Source organism: Ananas comosus, linkage group 20 (genome assembly GCF_001540865.1).
Source record: "Ananas comosus cultivar F153 linkage group 20, ASM154086v1, whole genome shotgun sequence".
Lineage (NCBI taxonomy): Eukaryota > Viridiplantae > Streptophyta > Magnoliopsida > Poales > Bromeliaceae > Ananas > Ananas comosus.
The window spans coordinates 1,831,357-1,854,355 of NC_033640.1; the positions used below are offsets into that span (position 1 = coordinate 1,831,357).

Consider the following 22,999-nt stretch of genomic DNA (forward strand, 5'->3'; position numbering starts at 1 on the left):
ATAAAAAAGGTAAGGATTATTTTCCAAATGTCAGATAATTTAGTTATTATCCGTAAGTTTACCACATAAATCTAGCATATTTGCAATTTTCTCTCTGACAAAGACAGATATTACATATCCCTATGTAGCACTCTAAGGTGGAGTTGTGTGTATCGCCCTTTGTGTTGACCGTTGAATATTGTTTCTTCCTCCTTCTCATAACCTATTTTTAGGGCTTTTTGGGGCGCATCGAGGGCCACGGCGAAGGTCGCGTCCATGGCGACGGAGCAACCCAAAGGTTCGATCATTCCCCCTCCCTAACCCTACCCACCCAAATCTAGGGTTTTCGCTCGATCCTCTTTCCTATGGCGTTTTTTTTTTTTTTTATTTCACATCAAATTCCAACAATTAGGGTTTGTAACTAGCCTCCGCTTCAATTTCGTGTTGGAACTTTAGTCACTTGGTTTGGAATCGAAATTTAATTTGGATTTGCTTCGCAATTCGAATGAATTTGAGTGAAAAATGTGTTAGTTGGAACTTGGAATGATGTATGGTTGAATCAAATACGAATGGAATTCAAAATGGTTTTGAATTCAGAAGTATTCATTTTAATTTAATAATTAGTTATGGATTGTTGCGTTTGAACTAATTTGGAGTTGAATTGAATTTCATTGCGAAATCATTCCAATTTACCTACCTTTTGCTCTCAATTTCGCCCAAATTCCAACAATTAGGGTTCGTAAGTAGCCTCCGATTTTGAATGTCGTGTTGGAACTTTAGTTACTTGGCTTAGAATCAAAATTTTAATTTGGATTTGATTCGCAATTTGAATGAATTTGAGTGAGTTCCATTTGGGGTTGAAATCGTTGGTCGGGAATTGGAATGATATGTGATTGAATCTAATATGAACATAATCCAACTGATTTTGAATTTTATTGGTATTCAATTTAATTAAATTAGATATGAATTTTTGTGTTTAAACTAATTTAGAGTTGCATTGAATAGTGAGAAAACTAGTATGTTCATTTTAAGAAGGTTTTTTTTTTTTAAAAAAAAAGACTATGCATATGTTGTAACTAAGACCAAATTCGGCCTCAAACAAACCCACCAAATGCTTTTGAATCATTTGAAATTGTATTAACTAGAGCATGTAAAAACAACATGAATTGAAATCTTTTTCTTGCAAATTATGCAGCGATACATTGGGGCGGAATCGAGAGCAAAAAACTAACATCAAAAAAGGCGAGAGCTCAAACCCCATTCGGTATTTTTGTGCTGCTTTTTTTTGCTCCCAATCCCAACCTGATTTCCATAATTTATGCTGTTTGGAAACCATGTAAAAACATTGTGTTGGGCTAATTTGGCGCGGATAGCTGGCAAGCCGGGACTACATCCGTGATCCAGGTCAAAACGGTGGACCGGGAGCATATAAGACGCGCCAGAAGATATGAACCGTGTCTGTTCAAAAAGTTGTAACAACCGCAAGCGGTTATGAGCAGTTCCAATCGGCCGAAGGTGGTCCTCCAAATCCGGAGATAGTGGCCGATCGTGCAGTGACAATAACTGAACGCAAGGGCAACTTTATAAATAGGGATACAGCACCCTGAAAAAGGGTCTTCGCCTCTGCGCACAAAAGACCACTTTTATTTTCTTGCGTCTTTCTTTCTTGCATTTACCGCTTTTTCATAGGAGTAGTTCTCATAACTTAGCATACTCGGAGTCTGTCTGCCCTACGGGTATCACTCCCATGTTCTTGTACTCGGAGTCTGTCTGCCCTACGGGCATCACTCCCCTGTTCTATTCAATAGAAAGTCATTTTCGGCTCTTCTTGCCGATCAGATCTCGAGTTGTTTAGTCATTCGGCTCATCCCTCAGTCGAATTCTAGGCTTCCCTCTCCTTATTCGGCTCATCCCGCCAAAGCAAATTTACTGTGGAGGTCTTCGAACTCGGCTGATTTCGATCCCTCATCGGCCGAATCGCTTGATCCGTCGTGGGCGCAAACTTCGAGGGTCACCATCCGCGGCCGCTCATCATCCCGACGCTCTTCCCGAAGAGGATTCTTAACCGGGTCAAGGGTCGGGACTTTCGGCCGCCAACACATTGTAATGGAAAAAAAAAGAGAGGGTTTTTCGACACATTGAATAATTATTTTTACAAAGAACTGTATGGATATCTAAAATAAAGCGTTGAGATACATTATGTTTTCTCTAAAACCTTCTATCTTGGGGTAAAATAAAAATTCACCTATGAAGCACGGATACTTCAAATTTCATGCCGTTCCTGTATCAGACATATATTGGATACCGATACGCCCCCTATATGCATCCGATATAGGAATGAAGTACTCGGCATTTTTAAAAACTAAGAAAAAATATCCAATGTAACGCACTGGACCTGTGCAAATTGCGAGGTTCGAGTGTTTGATGTGGACTTCGAGCTTTTCCACACTTGGTGGAGGATCGTAGATGGTATTCCGACCTAAAAGTTCAATTTTTGAATTTTTGGCTAAGTCCTGAGAGTTTTCACTCTCGAGGACCGATCTCTGGTATGAGAGACCGGTCCCGTCGGAACAGTGTTGCGGCGGTCTGTGAGGCAACCGGTCCCTGGCGGATGAGACCGGTCCCCGGCGGATGAGACCGGTCCCCGAGCGCGTTTTCGCGTGGAGAGATTGGTTCCCAAACGTTGGTTTTGCGGGATGAACCGAGAGACCGGTCCCAGGCAGGGAGAGACCGGTTCCTCTGGGCGAGAACTGCCCAGACCGGGCAGTGCACAGTGTTGATTATTGAGGGACCTAGGTGGATATTGTTACTTGGGATGGCTTATATGGTCCTTTCTCTTCCTCTCACTCTTATTTCTCTCCCTCACACTCACTCTAGAGAGAGAAAGAGAAAGAGAAGAAGAAGAAGGAGAGGGGAAGAGCTTGCTTGAAGGCCTTGGAGCATCATCTTCTTCCTCTCATCACACCTTGGAGGCTTGGAGCTCGTGGTTGAAGCTTTGTGGAGGATCAAACTTCAACCTTTCTTGGTTTAGAGCTTGGTTTGGAGTTTCTCTTGAGGTTGGTAATTTATATTCCCCATTTAATACAAGTTTTTCTAGATTTTGCTAGATGAAACCCTAGTTTTGAGATTTAGGGTTTATTTTTTGGGTTTCTCGACTCGAGGGCTTTGGGACCTAATTGATGGTTTAGAACCCTTGTTTAGGTTGGTTTGGAAGGACTCTAACTCCCATTTGGAGATCGAGAGAGCTTCCTTCGCATTCGGTGAGTTTTTCTCCACCTTAGCTTGTGATGGTTAATGATCGAGCTATATATTGTTCGTAAGGTCTGTTTGGCTCTTGTTCTTACATCTTTAGGGTGCTAGGAGACTAGTGGGCACCTTCGTCGGAGCACACGAAGGGTTTCGTGAAGTCGCGGTGGGTTTGGCTTCATTGGAATAGGAGAAAACTTCTCCTAAGTGGTTCAATGTCTTCGTTTCATCGCGTCGCATGCATATTCATGCTAGATAGGATTTATGTGAATTTTAGAATGCTTAAAATGCATGTGTTATGTATTATGAAAATTCATCTCTATATATAGTAGAGCCTTATGTGGACTTAACATGCATGTGAGTAGCATTCTTCTTGTGGTTTGGAAACATGCCTCATATGATGAAAATGACTTGAATTATGTATTCTTGAACACTAAACTCATGCTTGGATTTAGTGGACAAAAGTGCCATAAAGGGGCACTTGAACTAGTAAACTGTGGAACTGCAACATAGAGGCATAGAAATAGGTCTTTGTGACATCAACTATATTCCGTGTTTAGACACGATGACATAGTGATAGGCCATTGAGACATAGGTTATATTCCATATTTTAGACATGATGACTTGAAACTTGAGACAGATCTTATGCTTGCTTGCCCTTGTGCTCATTCGCATATGCTTGTGAGGGTCGCTCCCTACAATCCGGCACTCCGGAGATAGCCATCGCGACATATGCTCGCCCGTGTGGGATTGGGTGCCGAAGTGGACTGCCGTGGGGAGTGTATACTACCACGGGGCCATTAGGCTCGGCACCGGCCAGACAGCCTACGGGTGGGTCTTACAAGATTGCAACTATAAGTAGTTGGTATGCCAAGTGGACTTGAACTAGAATAGTAAACAATGACATCTTACTATTTCCGTTGTGGACATTATGTTGGTTGCATACTCATGCTTATTCATGTTAGCATAGCTTTCTTACTTATGCAAATCATACTAAGTAGAGACATCGTGTTATAGCCAGCATTCATGTTTATTTACTTACTGTTCATTTCGATATTTACTTGCTTCTACTCATTTGCCTAGTCTTGGGCCTAGTGGTGCTTTTCACTTAAGTCAGTAATTGCCCACTGGGAACTATCTCCTGTTTCTATGTTTCCTTTTCAGAGCCTTCGGCATCGGCAGAGGCATGGGATCGCGGCAAGGGAGTCGCATACCTAGATAGCGGAGCTTGCTATTGCTCCTAGGTGGTCACTCTCTTCTTTTTAGTTTTGTGAGAGAGAGAGTTTTGTTACCATGTATAGAGACCACCCATGTTTTTATGTTTAGCTTTTGTATTTGGGATTCTTCTTGTACTACTTCATGCTTTTATCTAGTGGACTTTCGGCTTTATGTTCATTTCTTTTATTGTAGCTCATAGATACACTTTGCTCTGATACAGCTAGATGTTCTCTCTCTTCTTGCTTTATTTATCGTTTTGTTTTAGACGCTTTATATGTTTTAGACATATGGCGGGTCTGGGCACGCGCTGAGCGGGCTTCCGCTCGGTCCCGGGGCGTGACATCCAATATAATTGCCAACCCATGTGAGTAAACATACGATAGAATTAAGCAATCCTTTGCATGTTTGATAAAGACGTCAGCTTATATCTATTTACTAATATCATCACCTTACATTTGAACGCAATCAAGAGCAAAGCAGAGATAAAAAATAATAATAACAACAACAGCGAAAAACAAAGAGTTTTTTGGTTCCCCAAAAAAGATAGAAATAAGGCAGCAAATCCAAGAAAAAACACATTCAAACACAATCAAGAGCAAAGCAGAGATTAAAAAATAATAATAACAACAACAGCGATAAGCAGAGAGTTTTTGTGCGCTTCATCATATATAGCCACTTTTTTTCCCTACGATGCTCGCAGCCTATAATATATACCATTTTTGTTCCGTTATCTTAATCTTTTTTTTTTTCCCCAACATTACTCACAGCCTACAACAACCACCGTTTCCTTTTGTTTAAAAAAAAAATCCAATGTGAGTTAAGAGCAAAGTAGAGCTTACTTGCAGGGTGCAGTAACAAACATTTTTGTTTCATCGACCCTATTTTTTTTCCAATATTTACTCAAAGTCTGCAGTAACTGACTTTTTTTTTTATAAAAGAAATACAATATGAGTTCTACCGTGTCTATGCGAGTAAACATTGACGAAAAAAATTAGCATGGGTCAGTTCTTTTTCACCACCGACCGCCATTTTCGTTTCACCATCTCTTTTTTTTTTCTCCCCAACATTACTCGCAGGCTGCAATCACTACAATTTTCAAAAAATGAGTTCTGTTTCATCATCTCATTTTTGGTGTGTACCTCAACATTGCTCGCAGGCTATAGTAGCTATTATTTTTCAAAAAAAAGGAGTTCTGCCGTGCCTACGAGAGCAAACACTGCCAGGAAAAATTATCAAAAAAAATTAACATAAGTCCTTTTGTTTTACAAAAAAAAACAGCATCGCCTTGCAGCCGAGAGTATAAGAAAGTGAATCGGGGGGCCTTTAGAGGGAAAAAAGGCAAAGAGACAAACCTTCTTTGGGCCCAGTAAAAAATACAGGAGAATAGGAGAACGATATCCAACTCAACTTAACAGAAAAATAAACCAACATCAATCCTTAACTAATACCAACATCTCTACATCAAGCATCAATCAATCAACAACTAATATACAAACCTTCTTTCCTCTCAAGATCCAAAACCATGGGGAGGATTCTGAGAACAGGCGGGGAGCCATATTGGGGCCGACAGTGGCCTTGGCCCCCCTAACATTTTGAAAATTACAACAAGGTCTAATATTAAGTTCCTTAAAAATATTAAAATTTTATAAAGTGTCGGGGCCAAAATGAAATTTTGTTACAAAGTGCCAGTGGAGTTGTCTTGTGGGCCAAGTCTCCACACATGATGTCATGAATCCATGATGGCACGATGCATCATGATTGACGCCCTGCCGCGGCGCCGCCCACGCAGCCACGCTCCTCTCACAAATTACAGTGCCTAATTAGTAATAACGTAAACCTCTCTCTCTCTCTCTCTCTCTCTTTCTCTCGTTCTCTTTTCCATCTCTCTCTCAATCCCTCCCCTCTTGCCTCCGGCCTCCCGCCTCTTGGACCGCCGCGCGGCCGCGCCGACTGCCGGTGCTGCTCGTCGCCTCCCTGCTTGGGCTTGGCGCCTCGGCCTCCGCCCCTCCGCAGGCCTCCCGCCTCTTGGACCCCCGCGCGGCCGCGCTGACTGTCGGTGCTGCTCGCCGTCTCGCCGCTTGGACTCGGAGCCTCGGCGCCTTGGCCTACGCCCCTCCGCGGCTCCGCCGCACTCCGCAGTTAGTTTTTTCTCATCCGCTCGTCGCACTGTCGCAGCCTCGCAAGGCCGAGTCGCCCACTCGCCCGATTCAGCTACGGTGCGGCGGCGCGCTAAAAGCCTAAAAGGCTAAAATCCTTAGACCAGTGGCGCTGTGGCGGTAATCTCTCTATCTCCCTTTTAGATTATTTCAGTTCAATAAGAATATTTATATTTTAGATTATTTCAGTTACGTGTTTACTCGATGAACAATTCGTCTTTTATATGGTAAACATGTACTCAGATCCCGTTAGCTACAGGCCATTTTGATTTAGACAACTCCTTTACCTTATCTTGATTGAGACACGTACCTTACTTTTGATTTTTCTTGAATCATTTTATTTACTTAGGTTGAAATTTTTGCATAATGTGTTTTTGGCCCCCCCCCCCCCCGAACTAAAATTCTGGCTTCGTCCTTGTCTGAGAAGACCCTTTAAGAAAAGCCACAGGGCTTCAGGTCTCAACCACCGGAGGTAAGGCGGCAGGCCGGAGGGAGCACAGATCTCGGCAAGGAGATCGGATGGCGAAACGCAGAGAGAGAGAGGGGGGGCGGGAGGGCAACGCGAGTGGGGAGGGGAAAAAAATTGAAAAACCGGCAGCATCTCACCCATCTTATTTCGGAGATCCTCGGAGATTTTCTCGTCGACGGAGATTGTGAGATTCTCACCAATTTTCTGCTGGCGAGGATCACGGCGCCGAATCTGGCAGTTAGATGCAAAAGATCGGGGGAGATCCTCGGCAGATCTCCCCGGGCGAGGATCACGCCACGAATCCCGACGGTAGGTCGGAGGGAGCACGGATCTCGACGAGGAGATCGGACGGCAAAACGTCGAGAGAGACGAAGAGGCGGGGGGCAACGCGGAGAGAGAGAGAAGGGGGCGGGAGGGCAACGCCAGTGGGGAAAAAAAAATTTGCGAAAAATCGGCACGCCTCCGCTCCTCGCTGGTAGGCCCCCCAAACGCAGGGAGGGATCCGTACAGACTCTCCTTTCACTTATTTGTATAGATTATCATATATGCATTTTAAAATTTTAATTTTCATTCTTATTTTTTTATCTTAAAAAAAATTTAATTTTTTTTTTATTATATATCCGCTGTATCGCGCGGTTGTCTACCTGGTAAGGTTTAGTCGGGCTATCCCCTCGTAGGTTTTAACTCACGCCGCCTCCCCCTCTTCTGCTCCACCGACTTGCCCCGCCTATCTCTCCCTTCTAAACCGTCTCCAAGCTTTCTTCTCCGACTTTCTTTGCCCCGGGGCCGGCCAAGCCCTAAGATTCGCAATCATGGAGGACGATGGGAGTCCGAAAACCTTCGCCGGCCTCGGTGTGTGCGAGGAACTGGTTGAGGCTTGCAAGAGCTTGGGGTGGGAGACCCCTTCCAAGATCCAAGCCGAGGTAATCCCCTACGCACTCCAAGGTGGCTTAGCTTTCGGTTCTGTTATCGACAAATTCGACGAATGTTACATGACCTAATAACCTCCTTGTTGCCGGCAGGCCACAACGTGATCAGGCTGGCACAAACTGGGTTGGGGAAGACTGGCGCGTTCGCGCTTCTGATTCTCAAAGCCCTGCTGCAGAAGCCGCATCCGTTCTTCGCTTGCGTGCTCTCTCCCACCAGGTCATCTTCGTGTTCTCGCCCTGTTGGATTGATCTCGGAACTAATTTCTCTTCGCGGGTTTCTAACTCGATTGTTTTGCGTTCTTGTTCCTTTTCTTTGTTAAATCCAAGGAGTTGGCAATTCAGATGTCTGAGCAGTTTGAGGCTTTAGGGTCTTGGATAGGAGTTAAGTGTTCCGTGGTGAATAGTTCGATATGGATGATTAAGATCCTCTTTTAACTTTTCTTGATTGTTGGGCAAGTATTTGCTGGATTGGTGTTTTCTTGTTTTTATTTTGAAGTATTTTATCTTTCGTGAATATGAGGTTTTTGGAAAAGCAAATATAAAATGTCAATTAATCTACTTTTTTCAGTTCTAGTACAGTTTGAAATGCTGCCATGTCCCGTGAATTTCTTTTATAATTGCTACATACGAAGACAGTCCCATGATTTGGAATAGTCGTATATATATAAGGTGTAGTGGGACTAAAGTCGGCAGTATCTCACCCATCTTATTTTGGAGATCCTTGAAGATTTTCCCGCCAACGGAGATCGTGAGATTCTCACCAATTTTCTGCCGGCGAGGATCACGGCGCCGAATCTGGCAGCTAGATACGAAAGATCGGGAGAGATCCTCGGCAGATCTCCCCGGGCGAGGATCACGCCACGAATTCCGATGGTAGGTTAGAGGGAGCACGGATCTTGGCGAGGAGATCGGATGGCGAAACGCGGAGAGCGACGAAAAGGCGGGGGGCAACGTGGAGAGAGAGAGGGGTGGAGAGAGAGAGAAGGGGGGGAGGGCAACGCCAACGGGGAAAAAATAAATTGCGAAAAACCGTCACCTCTGCTCCTCGCTGGTGGGCCCCACCGGACCCCCCAAACGCGGGGAGGGATTCGTACAGACTCTCCTTTTACTTATTTGTATAAATTATCATATATGCATTTTAAAATTTTTGTTTTTATTCTTATTTTTTGATCTTAAAAAAATTTTAATTTTTTTTATTATATATCCGCTGTATGGCATTTTAAAATTTTAATTTTCATTCTTATTTTTTTATCTTAAAAAAATTTTAATTTTTTTTTTATTAAATAACTGCTGTATCGCGCGGTTGTCTACCCTAATAAGGTTTAGTCGGGCTATCCCCTAGGTTTTTACTCGCGCCGCCTCCGCCTCTTCTACTCCCCCACGCCGCGCCCGTCACTCCCTTCTAAACCCTCGCCTCCGCCTCTTCTGCTCCCCCGCGCCGCGCCCGTCACTCCTTTCTAAACCCTCTCCAAGCTTCCTCCTCCCACCATAGTTAGTTAATTCGCGAATTATTCGCGAATTTTTGGAATGCCGAATAAAACAGCGGTTTACGTATTTTTCCCAAAAATTCGCAAAAATTTGCCTTTTTTTGAGTAAAAATAATTATTCGCAAATTAAACGGGATTCGCGAATAATTCGGCCCAAAAAACCGGCCCGGTTGCTGTGAGCCGGGCGACGCGGACTCGTGGGCCCCGCGGGTGGCCCAAAACAGGAAAACAAACCTCACCCTGTCGCCAAAAAAAAAAGAAAAAAAAAAAAGAAAAAAAGAAAACCCTTTCTGAAAAGAATCGCCCTCAGTCCTCCGACTCCTCCAACGAGTCCCACCCCCACCCCCACCCCTCCCAAAAAAAGGGTTTGCCCTACCTTCTCCCCCCTGCGGCTGCGGCGGTGCGGCGCTGCCACCGACCCCTGCGGCGGTCCCCCTCTTCCCTTCCGGCCGCTCGCCGAACGCCATCGGAAGCCCTCCTCTTCAGAAATCGAAGATCGAAGATCGAAGATCGAAGATCGGATTCTTCACTCTTCAGAAATCGAAACCCTCCTCGTCGCCTCTTCCGCTTCCGCTTCCGCTTCCGCTCCCGCTTCCGCTATCCAACGATAGATCAGTAATCGGGTGGTTCTTTACAAACCAGGTACGATTTGAGTTTTCATTCTTCAAAGCAAAAGTTGCAAGCTTTTAGTCCATCTGATGGATACTTTTTTTATACACAAATGGCTCGAGTGCTTGTTGCTTAATTGAATGTGTCCATTCTCTGTTATGCACAAAGAAGACCCAAACATAGAGCCAAATAATCTTAATTAGCTTAGGGACCAGGAAGTTCAGAACCTCCAATATATTTTGATGGAGCCTTGTGGTGCTCTTTCTAGCCAACCAGGCAACTTATTTTAATCCGATCCCTGCACACAAATCTCAGATTCTCAAGGCAACTTATGTATGCTTATATGTGGAATTGTGTGCTTGTATGCTCTATGTTTATTCAAGCTTTTATGTATGCCTATATGTGGAATAGTGAACTTTATGTATCTTTTATTTGTTTGCTGTTTAGTCTTTAGAATTTAGATATGCTAGTATGTAGTTATGCACTATGAAAAGTGCCAATTTCATGTTGTATTTAGTTTCTAACTATGCTTGTATGTGAACCTTTTATATTTTACATTTAAATATGGACTATCTTGATCTCTTTTTTGCTTAATTATTTCTTTATTTTGAGGCATAATATAGTTTACTAATTTTTTTTTTACTTAATTAGATAAATTTTGTAGCTCTTTATTCTTATATTCTTAAAAAATATGAGTATTTATGCTAATAGCATAAATCTTGAGAGGAAAAAAACTTAATTTAATAGCCGAATTTTTGATACCGGATTTTTAATTGGTAAACGTATAATATCCGTATAAATCACGTATCCGAATAATTGGCGAATCCGTTTTTTAGCCCTTTTTTTCAACGAATTTTAAAATTTAAAGACGAATTTTATCCGAATTATACCCGTACCGATTTTTTGCCGAATCCGAATTAACTAACTATGCCTCCCACTTTCTTTGCCCCAGGGCCGGCCACGCCCTAAGATTAGCAATCATGGAGGACGACGGGAGTCCGAAAACCTTCGCCGGCCTCGGCGTGTGCGAGGAACTGGTCGAGGCCTGCAAGAGCTTGGGGTGGGAGACCCCTTCCAAGATCCAAGCCGAGGCAATCCCCTACGCACTCCAAGGTGGCTTAGCCTTCAGTTCTGTTATCGACAAATTCGACGAATGTTACATGACCTAATAACCTCCTTGTTGCCGGCAGGCCGCGACGTGATCGGGCTGGCGCAAACTGGGTCGGGGAAGACTGGCGCGTTCGCGCTTCCGATTCTCCAAGCGCTGCTGCAGAAGCCGCAGCCGTTCTTCGCTTGCGTGCTCTCTCCGACTAGGTCGTCTTCGTGTTCTCGCCCTGTTGGATTGATCTCGGAAGTAATTTCTCTTCGCTGGTTTCTAACTCGATTGTTTTGCGTTCTTGTTCCTTTTCTTTGTTAAATCCAGGGAGTTGGCAATTCAGATATCTGAGCAGCTTGAGGCTTTAGGGTCTGGGATCGGAGTTAAGTGTTCCGTGGTGAGTAGCTCGATATGGACGATTAAGATCCTCTTTTAACCTTTCTTGATTGTTGGGCAAGAATTTGCTGGATTGGTGTTTTTTTGTTTTTATTTTGAAGTATTTTATCTTTCATGAATACGAGGTTTTTGGAAAAGCAAATATAAAATGTCAATTAATCTACTTTTTTTTTCAGTTCTAGTACGATTTGAAATGCTGCCATGTCCCGTGAATTTCTTTTATAATTGCTACACACGAAGACATGATGTGACAGCCCTAGGATTTGGAATAGTCGTATATATATATATATATATATATATATATATATATATATATATATATATATATATATATATATATATATGAGGTGTAGGGGGACTAAACCCATAACTTGGTTATAGAATTTTGGGCTAGGGTTAGAGTAGTTTTAGGATGAGTGACCTCCTGGGAAGCGGGATGTCACTGTCGATATTGGAGCCAATTATCAATCAAAAGTGTGATATGAGTCTCGGCTGAGTAAGGGTCATATAACAGATAGAGCGTGGCTTCTCGGCTGAAGACCGTTGTGGATGGAGCAAAAGTGGCATCATAGGAAGACATGAGGATCTTATTATTAGGAGCAAAAGTGGCAAACGTGAAGAGGCCTTTCTTAATTCTACATCTAGGATGATTTTGGACAAAGTAACTAGTAATATAATAGATCGAAACGCAGGAACAATAGCTATAAAGATCTAACCTTAATATCATTGATATGATATTCATTCTTTGTAGTCTAGTCATAGGTTTAGAGATTTGTTCCCGCTCCTCTTGTCTTCTTAATGTTGCAGTCGCACCAAGGACCTATCTTGAATTTAACATTTGCCTAACAGAACCAAATCTTTTCAACTATGATTCTTCTTCCTAAAACTAGAAATAGCTACTTCTTTTAATGTTTATGCAGTCTAAAGTACTACCATTAATTTGTTTAATTTCTGAGTGATATTCCATGAAAATCTATAGTATATTGTTTTATATCAGAGGGTTTTGATTGTTTATGTTTATTTCATTGCAATGTAGTCTGATTCTTCTGGCATATATGATTTCTTCTTGCTTCGCCATATTCTAATTGAGAAATGATTTTGTTTTCAGCTTGTAGGTGGAGTTGACATGATGCAACAAGCAATATCTCTTGCAAAACGCCCCCACATTGTGGTAAGCATATATTAAAATTGTAGTTTATGTTTGGCAAGCTTGTTGGAATTTGGTTGTATTTCCATGGATGATGGAACTTCAATGTGATTAGAGCCTTGTATACTATAAATGGACAAGTGAATCGAAAGAATTCAAGCAGAAAGTGGCAATTGTGGAATTCCATATTTCTTTAGTGTAAACAAATTGCCATGCGTAAACTTGTAGGAAAGTTAAATCGTGACTTGATCGCCCCAAATGTGTCACTTGAGAGGAGGGTTGTGTCTCTAGGACAAGCCATATGGATGCTCGCAGCTATTTTTTTAATCTTTTTTTATTCTTTTTGTTGACCTCCTTGTAATGTTCTTTATAATTTACAATTTGCCTTATAGCAGTATTATTTGTAACTTGTAGTAGTATTGTTTTATACATATATATGACAAGTCAGGGGTTTTCTCTAAGGGGCTGTTTGGTTGCACGCATTTGCAACTGCATTGCAGTTACAAATGCATGCATCCTCAATTCCTGTGTTTGGTTTAATGCAGTTGAGTCTAACTGTTGCAATTGCAACTGCACAAGAAGGTCCAAGTGCTGTAGTTGGAACTACATCCAAATTGGCTGCAGTTCCAACTCCAGCAGTTGGTGTGGAATAGGATCACTCACAAATTAACAAAAATAAATAAATAAGTAATATATATATATATATATATATATATATATATATATATATATATATGGATAAATAAAAATACTTGTAAATAAACTCATACTAATAAAATCTTTTAGGCGATACAAGTTATGTGAAAAAAATTAAATTTTTTTAAATTTATTTTATTCAAAATATAAAAAATAAAGTTTTTTCCTAAATTTTCATAGAATATGATTGTGTATGTCAACTTAATAAGTTTTAATTAACTATAATTATTAAATTTGATAAAAAAAATGAGAGAATCGTTTAAATTTTTAATGTTTGATTTACATATTAAAATTAAATAAATTAAAAATTTTGAATGTGTCGATTGATAAGTTGAAGAATTATTGAAAAATATAAAAAAATTATATATATCCACTTATTTATTGAGAGATAGTAAATTTAAATGATTAATAAAATTATACAATTATTTTATGTACAGTGAAGGTAATCTTGCCACTCTATCTAAAGAGGTGATAAGATTCACAAATACAACTATCATCTTCAAATTACCAAACAGAAGAAATGCAACTGCAACAATTGCATCTACACAAAACCAAACAAATTATATGTAATTACAACTGCTACATTTTCAACTGCATGCATTTTTAACTACACTGCATTTACAACTACATCCAATCAAACAGCCCCTAAATTGTCTAAAAAGTCATGGACCTACATTTAGTTCCTTCAAGTAACTTAGTGAAAATTTCATTTGATCATCTTTATCTTATTTTGTAAGAAGGATAATTTTGCTGTCTTGGATGTCCTTGTGACATATATTTGAAGTGTGAAATTGAATTTTTGGTAGTTTATTACCATAAGAGAAGCCTAATGTTTTGCATTTGCTTTTGCGCATGCTTAATTGTACTTCTTTTCCTTATTCATCATCCAGCATCATTCCTGTATTTGTGATAGTTGTTGAGTGAATAGGTTTCCTGATAAATGATTTTAGAATTATGAAAGTGGCTTAGACTTTGATCTAACATAAGGCTTGCTAATTACAGATTTTGCTCTGCGACGTGTTTTTTCTCTCTCTTGCAAACATGCCTTCGGATGCATGTAACTATATGTTTTCTCTGACTTGCAGGTTGCAACTCCCGGGCGGCTCCTAGACCATTTATCAAACACCAAGGGTTTTAGTCTTCGCGCTCTAAAATATTTGGTACAAGCTGAATTATCTTTTTGTATATTGAAAAGACATGAACTATAGTGAGGCTTTTTTACTTTATTTATTTTCCTTCAAACTTTATCACTTTGTATTTTTACCTCCGCTACTCAGCTGAAATCAACCTCTAATTTATAAAGTCTAGCATGACTTGCTAAAAAAAAAAGCAATATATTGTCCATCCTCAACATTATAGCCTATTATTGACTTGTGATTTATGAGGTATATTGCTATGTAAGCGGAATGCATAATGCATAGATCCCTATAATATGTTGTAATTTGCTTAATCAGTGGACTTTGAAGTTAGAATTTATAATAAGAAATTGGTAAGTAAGCATGAAGATTTTGTAAATGTACTTCAGTTAATAAGAAATTGGTAAGTAAGCATGAAGATTTTGTAAATTTACTTCAATTTGGCTGATTTTCCAATGGTCAGGAAGTTTGAAAACATGATAGCCTGTGATGATTATTTTTTTCCCCTGTATTTGGAGCACTACAGCCATTCCACATGCTAAATGGAAATTTAGTGTACTTCAAGACCTTTGTTGTCCAGCAAAATTTAGCACGTTGTTGTGCTCTTTGAGCACATAAATTACTCTTGTTAGGTGTCCTATTAAGGAACTTCAAAAGGCTTACTAATTAGGTATCTAATGAAAGAGTAGAAAGTAGCAGTTGAAATAGTTAAATTAAAATAATTAAATAAGCTTTAAACCTTTTCTACTACCTTTTCTACCAATGCTCTCTTTCTTTCTTTCTTTCTTTCTTTCTTTCTTTCTTTCTTGCACTTAGAGCATGCTGAGGAAAGTTGGAAAGCGCGCTATTTCACATTTTCTTTGGGGCGAGCTGGGGTAGGGATGTGTGTGTGTGTTTTTGGTTGGGGTGGGGTTCCGCACTGTAAGAGTTGTCCTGTTTGTTTATAAGTATCTTTCTTCATGAGTTTGTTCGTATTGATGAGTCATCCAAACTGCAGCCTGCATTGCTACTGTTTAACTTAAGAGAATAAAGTTGTATCCAATATGACTGAGAGTAATTTAACTTTTACCATTACTATGACGATGATGCATTTTAAGCTTGTATGGCTCACAGTTTGCTAGTAATAGCAATAAATAGAAAGGAAGAATATGTTATTATCGTTCCCAATGATTTAAATATAGTAACTCAATTTACATGAATTATTTAGCTATATTAACTCAACTTACATGATGCTATGTCATTCATTCTTACAACTGAATATTCGATCTTTTCGTCTAATCTAATTGTCATTCACTGGTTTGTAGTGTGATATATAGTCTATTGACCTCATTCTGATAGTATGTCCCGTCTTTTCCATTACCTTCTATAAAATGCTGTTGTCTATCCCATAGTTGCCATGTTGAAGTATTAAGTGCCTTGATGCAGCTTCGCTAATATGATTTTGTGGTTAACAGGTCCTAGATGAGGCCGATAGGTTACTTAACATGGATTTTGAGAGAGCTATTGATGACATCTTGAAGGATATACCTAAAGAAAGACGAACATACCTGTTTTCGGCTACTATGACTAAGAAGGTATCTTTTGCGGTTGTAGATTTCCTTTTCTTCTTTGCAGAAAATTTAAACTGTGATAAAGTATTATTTCTTTGTGTGAACATATGTGCCTAATGTGTCTCTTTTGTTTAGAACATATCAGGCCAGGCATGTGTCTCTTTTGTCTAGAACATATTTGTTTAGAACATATCAGGCTAGAGTGTTTTTAATGCGTCTTTTACATTTAAACTATTGTTGTTATGGATGGAAATCACATAGGGCTCTTCATTGAAATATTGTATCTGAATTTTTCTGACCTGAATTTTGAGAAGAAATGTATTAAAGGAAGTAATGTGTTCATGTCACTTTAATGAATCGGACTCATACTATGTTCTGAGCCCTTTCGATTTTTTCAGTATTAGGATTATGCAATCATTCCTTTCTGTGTCTTTGTGATGATACAAAACTTTGCAAGCTTCGTTTGCCCCCTTTCCTTATTCAGTGGAAATAGAGATTGGGAAAGTTAGGTTCATGACAAAGAAAATGAAAGATAATAAAGTTGCCAATTGTTAGGGGCTTGCCCCTACGTTGGATTAGTATCTTTAAGAAACCAGTCCTGGGTCTCTGTTTTTTTAGTTTTTCTGCATTCTTTTGACGAGCTAAATATGGACTTCCTTGTTTTTCCCAAGAGATTATGTTTCGTAGGTTTGGCTTGAGAAATTTCTTTCTTGTGTGTGAGATTTCTTCTATGCATACATAATGGGCCAAAATCGAGATATCTTAGTAAATAATTGGCGGAAATTAGGCTGGTTAAATATGCGAACAAAATAAAATATTTCTTCCTCCACTTCTAGACTAGATGTGTCTTGCCTAGAAATAGTCAGCTTAAAATCTGCCTCTACTTTCTGAACACAATACTTGTATGTTATTGTTGCATTGACTGTGCAAATTCCATATCCACAATTCATCTCTAAATTTGATGCAAAGCTTTATCCATAAGAAATCCTAAATTCGTGCTTCAAATGTGCGTGCAAATAATTAGTAATGACCCGGCTTGCTCTACTGTTTATTTTGTTATATAGACAGTCATAATTTCCTTGGCTTGTAATTTATACTTGTGGTTGAGAGGTAACTGTTTAGGACAATTTTGAATCTGAACCAGTGATCTAAACAACTATTATTTGAGTGTAGGTCAGCAAACTTCAACGGGCTTGCCTTAGGGATCCCCTTAAGGTTTGTATGCTCCCTTTCATCTCTAACATTGCTTTATTTTTGCAAGCATTTGCTCACAACCTGTTAATATTCTTATTCTATGTTAATGATCATGTTTGCAAACTATCTCAGATTGAGGCAGCCTCGAAGTATTCCACGGTTGATACTCTTAAGCAACATTATCTCTTTATTCCTGCGACATACAAGGTTGTTTCTTGTTCCCTTCGGTCATTAGTTCTGTCAAGTCTGCTTTACTTAGTAATTGATAATTCAAGAAAAGGTTTTAAGTGGCATTATGTGATTTTCACTCGGCCATGGTGAAAGTTGCTTTTTACAACAGATGAAGTGCTTGTTTATTCTTAAGTTTGAAGGGTGTTTCTATTTATATGACACATATGACCTATTGGTGAATGATGACATAGTGTAAATTTTTTTATATAATGTATCATGAAGCACCATTGTGTTTGTTTATTGTTGTTTAGCCTTTGTCCAAACGTAGTGACGTGGAATATTTTGATGTGGAAGGCGGTGAAGACAAGTAGCGGCCTGTTATATGCAGCTTGTTCTATGACTTGTCTCCTGCGAGTCATTTTCAATTAGCTATCGGAACATAGCAGTATTGACCTAGATAGTGTAGAACAATTCATGAAGTAACTTCTATTGCTGCCTATAACATCATTAGTATTTTGTGGTCATATTCACAAAACCCCATGATATTATATCTTTCTTCTCTTTCACTTCATCGACTAGTCTATATATCACCAACTTGTTTTTTTGTTTCTCTATTTAGGATTGTTATCTTGTGTACATCTTGGTTCGGATGTCTGGAAGCACTTCAATGGTTTTCACACGCACTTGTGAGTCGGCAAGGCTTCTCGCTCTTATTCTGCGCAATCTTGGGTTAAGCGCTATTCCAATTAATGGTCAAATGAGCCAGGTGTCATTTTTGTCAGAATTTCATGTTTTTATATTTTGTGAAGTGTAGTAGTTTATTTCAGTTGAATATTTGAATGATTTCAGTTATAATATTTCATTGTCAATTGTGGAGTAAGATACCACAGCAGCTAACCCTTGATTTCTGCTAAACTACTTTACAGGCTAAGAGGTTGGGATCTTTAAACAAGTTCAAGTCAGGAGAATGTAATATACTTATCTGCACAGATGTGGCTAGTAGAGGGCTCGATATACCTTCTGTGGATGTGGTGATCAACTATAACATCCCAACAAACTCTAAGGTCCTTTTTTTGTCTAGTTAACATGGATTTTTCATTGATTCTTTGGTGTTCGTTTGTATTGCTTTCTAATGGACTTTCTCGTTTGGAAGACATACCTTTATTCTTGGAATTGGGTATATAGATTGTTCTGGAACTCTGGCACTTCTTTTCCACTGTGATATGATCTGGCATTTATTATAAAGTACTACAGTTTAGCATTTTTAGTTTTCTTAATGGTCAAAAGAGGGAGCTCGAACTGTGATATGAACTGTTTGACCAGTAATATAGTAAGTAAAACTTGCTTGGTGTCCAATTGTTGATGACTATTAGTTTGCCTACTCTAACCAATTTACTTGATAGAACTTCTAAGCTTGCGGGTTTTATGGGACTTTCTTTCAACCCATTTACAATAGTAAGGAATAGTCACTAGGAAACAATCTGGGACCCTTCCATTAATTGCCAAGTTCAATGTGTAGAACTGAATAATAGTATAAATATTACTTTAATTGGCCCTGTATTTTAAAGACAGCTTAATTTGTGTAAGATTACTGTTTATGTGACTGTCTGCATGTTTGTGTTCTTTAAATGCTTGGGGTTCTTTTTGGGCACTATGCGATGTGTTTAACATGCTTTGATAACTGGGAACACTGGGTCCTTCCTTCCAGACTAGATACAGTTCGCAATTTGCAGTTAGTGGATATTAGTTTTTATATACCTGTAGGCCTTGTTTGGATATTGGAGCAAGTTATCTAAGGATAACTTATACTGTATGAGGCTTTTCTAATATGATTGTAAGTAAAGAGTTTACTTTTTTGCTTCTTCGAAGATCTTTCTATCCATGATGTGGTAGGATAGCATATTTCAGCTACGAGGTGATTTATTTTATTTTGATATAATGACTTGAAGTACGAATATGATACTTCATTTTAAACATTTGATAACACTTCTTATCAATCGAATATACAAATTCTTGAGTAAATTAAGGGGATAAACAGAACAAGATATTCATGTCTCCAGACCATAGTTAAGTTAATTCGGATTCGGCAAAAATTCGGTACAGATATAATACGCATAAAATTCGTTTTCTAATTTTTAAATTCGTTGAAAGTTCGGCTTAAAAAACGAATTCGGTATAAAATATAAAATATAAAATATAAGATAATTTATATTTTAAAAATAAAAATTATAAGTTTTTTATTCATATTTTCAATAAATCGGCAATAATTCGCGAATTATCCGTGAATAATTCGGCTCGCCCAAAAATTCGTGAATAATTCTCTTTCTTTGGGAAAAATTCGTAAACGGACGGTTTAATTCGGATTTTCAATAATTCGTGAATAATTCACGAATAATTCGCGAATTTACTAACTAGGATCCAGACAAGACAGTAATTTGAATTTCTATGGTAGTTCGCTACACTTAAATATTAAACTCCCTTTCTCGTGTTGTAACTAATTATTTTCCATACTTCAGTGTAATTTCATCTATTTTGTGATTACAGAATTGTCTATTCATTGCACTCTGTTTGAATTATGTTTTCTAGGTTTACTCGACAACCTTTGTAAAACTTTGATACACTAAGAAGTAGGGCTGTTAGGGAGTCTAACGCTGAGTGAGTTAATGTCAAGCTTGGCTTGCTTACCAAATGAGCCGACCTGTCTAGTAGTTGTATGTGAGTTGTGCATGAACGGTTTGTTTATGATACAGTCTATTAAAAGAAAATTTCCAGCTGTTTATTGTTATGGATCTTTATTATGGGTGAAGTGCTAAACTATTGTAACATGTTAAATTATTTCTTCTGTGTAATAAAACAAATTAAGATTTTTCTGCATGTAATTACAATATTACAATGTTACAATGTTTTTTACTATTAATTTCTCCATCTTATATCCTTTCGAGCTTAATTGAGCCGGTCATCAGCAACCTACGCTGAGCTCAAGCTCGGCTCGTTTTGTATGAGCCAATTGAGCGAAGTCTTTACTGAGCTCATTACAAGTCAAATCTGAGGTAGCTCGCAGACAACTGGCTTTGCTGACAGCCCTACAAAGAAGTAGAATGGTCCTGTGAATAGTGTATCTCTGTTCTCCTCTTACTGTCTCTCTATCCGGTTTACTAGATTTAGATTTCTTATACTATTTTTGTTGTAATGGCCTTGTTTACCTTTCAAGTAGTCGGTTGTGAGTACTTCTAATGTAATTCCAGGATTACATCCATCGTGTGGGTAGAACTGCACGTGCTGGAAGATCTGGTTTGGCTATATCTTTGGTGAATCAATATGAGGTCGAGTGGTACCGACAGATCGAACTACTTATTGGTATGTGATCTCCTCCTTGCTATAAATATTAGGGTATGACACATTTGGAGGTTCATTTGTATGTATGAGCATATTTAGGCATGTATATTGATTTGTTTTTATACGTGTGTGCATATGGATACATTTGTAACTTGAAATTAGAGTCCCATTCTAATTATAATATGTTTTTCCACCAGGCAAAGAGCTCCCCGAGTATCAGGCAAATAAAGAAGAAGTTCTGTTGTTGTTGGAGCGTGTATCTGATGCCAGGAGAATTGCGCAGATGGTTCGTTACTTACGACCCTGGAAGTACTCAGATATAAAAATACCCGGTGTTTTTGCTTTTCTTTTTCTAAATGTTGCTTCTCCCATAACCAATGATTATTTGCTTCACAAATTGTATTCTACATAGATCCTGAGAATGAATAATAGTTTGGAGACCTTGGATATTGCATCCTCAATTTGACGTGATCTTTTTTCCGCTGTATTCCTTTATCTACATGAAATTTTATTGTTGTTTTGGATTTTAAATTTGTACAACTGCATTAAGTGTTTTTTTGTCAATGTTAGTAGAAACTAAAGGGAAGTGAAGTGAAGAGGAAGAAGAGAAGGGTCGAAGATGACGATGAAGAGGCTGAAAAACATGCGATAACTCACAAGAACTCAAAGGCGTCAAAGAAATCTAGGAGAAGATGATGCGGAACTAAGGCTATTGTGATCAAATTTTTATGTTTTCTGAGGTTGTCCTTAAATTTTTGCTCTTTTAGGTATAGCATCACCCTTCAGTAATGGTCAGATTGATTTTTTTCTGCTAGTGCCTACAAATTTGGCACAATATTTTTCGAATTGCTGTATTGCAAGTTTAAATTAAACTTTTGACTACTTTCCCCTCCTTTTTGGTGAGTTGAAATCAAAATCTGTTTAGAGTAGTTTTGCTATATTGCTCTAGCTGTTCTTATTATGTTTTCTGTTGGCGACTGCGTTTACTGGGGTTTAGATGGAAGTATATTATTGTGCTGGTGAATTTTCTTTGCAATATGAAAGGGCTTGACCCAAATTGTCTAAGGGTGTGACTTGATTGACCATTGATAACCTACCAATTTTAACTGATAAAAACACATGATTAAAATGCACAAGATACATTTTTATTTGTGCTTCATTTTGTCTGTTTTAGTGAATATGAAATAGCAGGTTGTCTCTTGATTGTTAGGCTGATTATCGCGTTTGCATTTTAGCCTGTGCTCTGATTACCTCTTGCTTAGGAAATTGTATGATTTCCTTCGTACATTTTATAAATCACAAAATGATAATATGATAATATATACGAAAATATGATATTTTATAATTGTATTTTATCATTATATGATTTTTAAAATGTTTACTACCCTAATTAACGGCGGATCTGTAACTGTGATACTCTTAGAATTTGAAATAGTCCTATGTATAATATATGATAGGATTAAACCTTATAATCTAGTTATAATATTTTGAGTGGTGGTTAGACCTAAGAGCTTAAGAGACTTAAGCGTACTAGGATTAGATTAGTTTTAGAATGGATGATTATATGAAAAGTAGGATGCTATACTTAGTATTGGAGCCAATCACCACTTAGAAATGTGAAATAAATCTTGGTTAAGATAGGGTCGTATAGTTGGTAGAGCGTGACTTTTTGATTGACAATTGTTGTGAATGATAGAATAGAATGATATAAAGAGTGGAATTTATTAAGGGGTAGATCGAATGGTGGAAAATTGGATAGCACCGAGTGCTCGATATTATATATTAAAAGTATTATAGTTGAATATTCTCTCTCTTTATATATATATATATATATATATAGAGAGAGAGAGAGAGAGAGTAGGGCTACTGTACTATTAAGAGCATAGAGCCCTTGTGCTTCTAACTTTTGAGAAGAGAAATTTGGTATTTTAATTTCACATCTTTTTAAATTTTTTCTCATTTTTTCTTCTCTCTTATCCTAATCTTCTATCAAAATTAATGGATGGTTAGAAAATTAGGAATATAAAGACTGTTGCGCTCTTAATAGCATAACAACCCTGTTCTCTATATATATATACATGTAACATATATAAATCCTAAAGTCACAAATTCATAATTAAACAAAGAAATATGATTAAGGTTAAGAAGCAAAGGTGATGGAAATAAGGCCAATGATGAAAAACT

The 22,999-nt window shown here is 38.5% G+C and overlaps 1 protein-coding gene across 4 annotated transcripts; it reads left to right on the forward strand.

Annotated features, from left to right (window-relative positions):
- LOC109725755 (DEAD-box ATP-dependent RNA helicase 10) lies at positions 10,112–21,708 on the forward strand. Of its 4 annotated transcripts, none has more exons than XM_020255094.1 (13): positions 10,112–10,126; positions 11,046–11,206; positions 11,284–11,407; positions 11,517–11,586; positions 12,694–12,756; positions 14,514–14,588; positions 16,019–16,138; positions 17,288–17,329; positions 17,441–17,515; positions 18,099–18,245; positions 18,406–18,543; positions 20,725–20,836; positions 21,013–21,310. In XM_020255094.1, the coding sequence occupies exons 2-13, from the start codon at positions 11,074–11,076 to the stop codon at positions 21,225–21,227; spliced, it is 1,314 nt and encodes a 437-aa protein (XP_020110683.1). In that variant the 5' UTR covers positions 10,112–10,126; positions 11,046–11,073; the 3' UTR covers positions 21,228–21,310. The 4 variants fall into 4 exon arrangements, with proteins under 4 accessions (XP_020110683.1, XP_020110682.1, XP_020110685.1 ...); XM_020255096.1 differs by lacking the exon at positions 10,112–10,126 and adding an exon at positions 21,386–21,528 and having other exon boundaries at positions 10,976–11,206; positions 21,013–21,101; XM_020255095.1 differs by lacking the exon at positions 10,112–10,126 and adding an exon at positions 21,389–21,708 and having other exon boundaries at positions 10,977–11,206; positions 21,013–21,101.